The sequence below is a fragment of the Petaurus breviceps genome, unplaced genomic scaffold (assembly GCF_028583685.1).
Source record: "Petaurus breviceps papuanus isolate PSGF00001 unplaced genomic scaffold, PetGlider_PUasm1.0 125, whole genome shotgun sequence".
Taxonomy (NCBI): Eukaryota; Metazoa; Chordata; class Mammalia; order Diprotodontia; family Petauridae; genus Petaurus; species Petaurus breviceps.
In genome coordinates this window covers 10,517,400-10,522,624 of record NW_027185653.1, presented here as the reverse complement: position 1 = coordinate 10,522,624, position 5,225 = coordinate 10,517,400, and the positions used below count along the sequence as shown (strand labels likewise).

General features: G+C 41.6%; 1 protein-coding gene across 1 annotated transcript; it reads right to left on the bottom strand.

The window, feature by feature from the left end:
- Positions 1-1,729: 1,729 nt before the first annotated feature.
- TMEM215 (transmembrane protein 215) lies at positions 1,730-3,137 on the bottom strand. The gene has a single exon (XM_069090874.1). It carries the CDS (start codon positions 2,780-2,782, stop codon positions 2,066-2,068), a length of 717 nt encoding a protein of 238 aa, XP_068946975.1. The 5' UTR covers positions 2,783-3,137; the 3' UTR covers positions 1,730-2,065.
- Positions 3,138-5,225: the final 2,088 nt, after the last annotated feature.

Sequence of the window (5,225 nt, the reverse complement as noted above, 5' to 3'; positions counted from 1 at the left end):
TTTCCATTTTTTCTGTCTGCAAATTTAATTTCAAACTTAGCTTATGTCTTACATACTATATTACTTTGGGCTACATACCTATTTAAAAAATTCTTCTTCCCAAACCTTATTCCCCAAACTAGTTTCCACCCTGGCACTGTTTTAGCTATAAAATTATAGTCAGCAATATAAAAAATTTGCTTTTGTATATGTGTACAAAATCATTTTTAACAATAAGAAGCTGAATCTCACAGAAATTTATGCAAATTTCTATCTTTATCATGCATTTTATTATAAAGCATTTCTTTAAACTATACAAAGTATCTTTTGACAGCATCATAGACCCTTTAGAAATTGAAGGGACCTTAGATCTAGTCTAACCCTCTCATTTTGCAGATGGAAAACTAAGGTTCAGAGGTCAAGTGACTTGTCCAAGGTCACAGAGTGAGGATAAGTCATTTTGCACAGAAAGAAAAAAAGATTAAATGTATCTGAAATGTATTTGACAGCTGTCATCCTTTAGTTTAAATGATAACAACTTTTCTATCTCTTACAAGGGCTATGACTTTGGGTCTAATGTTTCACAAAGAAATAACCCCCGAATTAATATTATTAATTCCTTCTTTCCCCCATGTATTTTTGAGTAAATGTCTGGAAACACATGTGAGAAAATTTTTAATGATCATTCTCTGAAGTTTGAAAGATCCTCTTTGCCCCCAGAAGGAAAGCCATCACCATTACTATTTTTCCATATTGATCTCAGATTTCAATTAAGCAAACATGTATTTTCACTTTGGCTGGTTGCCCTTATTATCTGATGCAATTGGCCCTGAAAAGGTGAAATGGGAACTATTCGTAAAGTTTTCACAATGGCATATCCTTTTGTGTTTTTGTTTTCTTAGAAAGAACAAAATCTGGGTCAAATAAAATAGATCTTTTTTTATTCAGTACTAATAAATCATTAAATCTGTGCTTATCAGAGAGTTTTCTATTCCATTAACCCTGTAACTTTGGAATGTCAAGGTCTGTGTGAACATGCATGCAAGCACTAGGCTTCAACATAGTTAATCAATGTGCTTCATGCAAATTCAGCACATTTTTAATAGCCACAGAAATTATTATGTACTTATGTGTTTGTGTGTATGCATATAGTCTGTGGAAGGGAAAAGGCATATGAGAACAGCAATTGCCAAGAAACTTCTACCCACAATTTCAATGGTATTTTCACATAGTTGTAAAACTTCATTTTGATTTGGTGAAGACTAATTTGAATCCCCATAATTTTCATCCATGTCATGTTTTATTTGATGAGGAAATTATATATGTAAGATAATTGTATATGGAAAACACTTCAGATAAGGCCATCAAATGATTCGATTATGAATTGACATAACATTCTAAAAATGTGAGTTTTTCCCATAACTGTGAACATTTTATTTTAACTTAACACATGCAATTTCCCTGAATGGTGATTGCCAGGAGATCATAGAACTAGGATATAATTCAACTTTTTAAAGTTATCCTTGGACTTTCAAGGAACATCTAAGAAGGAATGTAACTATTTTCTTGATTAGGGAATTAAATAAGTGTAAAACATTTCTTAACCATTTATCCCCCACCCAATTATCTAATATATTCAAGCTTAAAATTGGTCTTTCAATATCCTTCAGAAATCAAGAAATTCTCTTACTGAACACATACATTCTAGTATATCATTTGTTACTTTTTATACACAGTTGGCTCCTGATTTGTCTTGTTCTTACCTACACATACTACTTTTGATCTTCTTTGTAAGACACTTAACATCATTTAAATAGGTAGGAATCTGAATTCCTATTTCCTTGGTCACCTTCTTGTCTCACCTCCACTAGATATGTCCCTTCTTGACCCCATCATTTCTCACTAAAATAAGCCCCCAACCCTTAAACATGCGCATTCACAGGGCTTCAGGCACAGGGAGTCTGAACATCCATGACATACCAGGACAATTTCTAAGAGTTCAAAGACTTCATGCAGTGCAGTTACTTTTTCCTTTAGCTGAAATTTGCCATGTTTGTATAAGAATAGATATGCTTTTGTGCATAATTTAAACTATTGTCTCATGGTCCCAACCGATTTGGCTTGAATTTATATAACAACAGTATCTGTCATAGGGACTGTTCTTGTAGGAACACACGATGATACTGTCTTGTGGTACAAAGAAAATGCTGTCCTCAGCTTCTGGGCAATCAGATCTGTCCCAAGTGGAGCACTTTGGTTGCAAGGCACTGTAGCTGAGGATACTCCCTGATGCTGGGAAGGTAGCTGAAAAACAGCACCCTTCTGGGTATTTGGAAGCCTCTTCCCCATTCTCTTTTTGCATCAGGCTCTTGCATTCCTCTTCTCCTGTAGCAATGGTAGTAGTGACAGAACTGAACACAGGCATCTCTCCCTTTGGGGAAGTTTTGCTTCTCAGGTAAGTCTTTTTGACCAACTCATCAGAGCTCCCCTTTCCTGACTCCAGGTCAGATGGGGTCCTCAACAATTCAATAACTTCCTTGTCCTTTGCTTTTTTGAAGCAGGGAAGTTTTCGGCACCAGAGGAGTTCATTCTCAGGCCATTTTGTGCAACCCTCTGTTTTCCGAGCCAGAGCAATGGCAGCTATCCCTGGCAAACAAATTGCGGGTCCTATGGCAAGGAGGGGTATGTTCCCCAGGGTCTCCCCTTTCATTCCAGAAACAGTGAACATGAAGCCAAAAACAAGGAAGACACTAACCAAAGCTACCACGAGTCCAGTTCTCGGGTTGATGTCATCTGGTCTCATTTTTTTATCCCATCCAGGTCATGAAGCATCTGTGAAGAGAGAACAATACTTAAATTCCTTCTGTCAGAGCTGACGCCAGGGTGGATAAAATCCAAGCAAAGTTTCCTTTTGCAGACACTCCAGATCTCTTTCTCTATCACACATGTAGCCTCGAATACATTGTCACACACCCACTGGACTATTTGACAACACCCAGAGCTTCTTTTCCAGTCTCCCAAAAGACTTGCCCAGGAGCAAATGGATGGAAACCAGTCCCACTCTCATCAGAAAAAATCCACAGCAACTGTCCCTCAGCTAATTTCCACGTTTCTAAGAGGCAGGACTGTCTTTTTCCCCCGGACTCTGCATGATACTGAAAAGGGAGGTACTTGTTTCTCTCCAGCTTTCCCGGGAGGTTTCTAATGCCCTTCTTTTGGATTTCAGGTCAGATCAGAACATGCGAGTGTTCACTTCCAGACTGGGAGTCAAATGCTTTTATGTGTGTGTGGATAAATGTGAGCATGTCTGTGACAGAGGGAGGAAGGACTTAGTGTTGGAGAGAGGGAAGTATTCTTGCCTATTCTTGTTACATCACAATTCGGAGCAAGCTGGGAAACAAAGAAGGACAGATGTGAAGGGAGGGTGACAGAGATCACGGGAAAGGGAAATGAGCCCCCAAAGGAACAAGAGGGCCAGACGATGTCAGTCTTTAGAGTAGGTAGAAATTAGCCAGGTTCTCCTGAATAAAAAGGTGCTAAGCGATGGAAACAGCTCCACAAAGCTTGGTACATACCCCTCTTCTCAGGGGGAGTTTAGGGAAGCCCATGCTGGGCACTTGAGTACACAAACTCAACAAGGTGCTAAAACCCTCTACAACCATTAGCCCAAACTCGGAGTTCTGTTCCCATTTGGTATAGTGCCTCGGGGCAAGGAGGAAGTGAGTCGGAAAGAGAATGGGGGTGATTATTCGCGGTTGGGGAGAATGAAAAATTGGTAGTACGGTGGAATTAGAAATGCGGAACATCTGATAGACTTCTGCGTTCCGGCCCCGCCTCCCAATTGGTACTTAAACTTCAGCCCCTCCCCCAGCTTGTACCACTATGCCTCAATTGGGCTTTCATTTGCTTTCCCAGCACAAAAGCTGGCACCGAGAACTAACTAGCAATTGGGTGGCGCAGCCCAGGATCGCTGCCCTGATTTCTACATCCCTCCCCCCCCCCTTCCCCAACCCCTTTCCTATCCCCTCCACTCCATTGTCTCTCCTACCCCACACAAAGCCAGCGAAAGGAGACTCTGAGCGAGACCCTGTCTCCTCTCTCAACTGATAGGAGCGGGATGGGGAGGGGAATGTTGCTGGCTAAGACGGACTGGAACTGCTAAGAGTGATCCCTGGGGTTGGAAGCAGGGAGTGGAGAGTTAAGAGCAAAGAACCTCCTTTACTTTCGGGAAGAGCTGCTAGGCCGGGAGAACTGCTCACATAACAACCTCGGGCTGCACATCTGTCGACGAAGCAAATTAGCCACCAAACGTAATTCACCCACATCCTAGGAGTTAGCTGTGCGGTGCTGTGGAGGCGGGTTTTATTCTCTTCTTTCCCAGCTGGTGTCTTTGGGCTGCCCACCCACGCTAGTCTTTCCTTAAGCGTCCAGAATCGAATAGCCAAGCATAACAAGGTTCTCAGGGTCTCTCTCCCTGAATGCCTTGAACTCTAAGTGTGTTTGTGTGTGGAGGTAGAGAGGAGAGGGCAAATAGGGTTACTGGACTCCCCATTTCTTCCCTCACCACTGCCGAACTCCAAAGAGTAGGATAAATAGGCTGACAGTGCCTAGCACCTAGTAAAAGCGTCAAACCTTTGATGACTGATTGGCAAACTGATCGCGGTGGGTACCTCTGCTGACTTGGCAGCTTGCATTAGGGGAGGATGGGACAACCCTCTTACAACCCCTATTGGTCTTCGCAAGGCTTCTTGAGCTGATTTAGTTCAGAGGAAGGAATCAGCGGGTAGAAGGGGATGGTGAAGAGCACAAGGGCGTAGGTCTTGGTGATGATTGTGCCAAGTGATTCTGGATAGAGGTTTTCTAGTTCAATATAAAGAGTGGCTCAGAAATCACAGCGGAGCAAGTTTATTTTCCCAAAGGAGAGCCAATTTGTTTTTCAGATTTGTTATACCCAGTTTAACTGTAGAGGCAGCATAAAAAGAGTGCTGAATTTGAAGAACTAGGATGACCTGAGTTCGAATTCCAATTCTGCCATTTATAGCCTCTGGGACCTTGGACACATCGCTTAATTTCTCTGATCTTCAGATTCTTCATCTGTAAAATTACGGGGTTTTATTATGGGTTTAATCAGAGATTCTCAACCTGGGGTACCAATAATCTTGGAGCAAAAATAGCTTGTCAAAAAGGAATGGGCAATATTTAGCAGGGATGAATCTCTACGTTATCCTATTGATATTAATAAATCT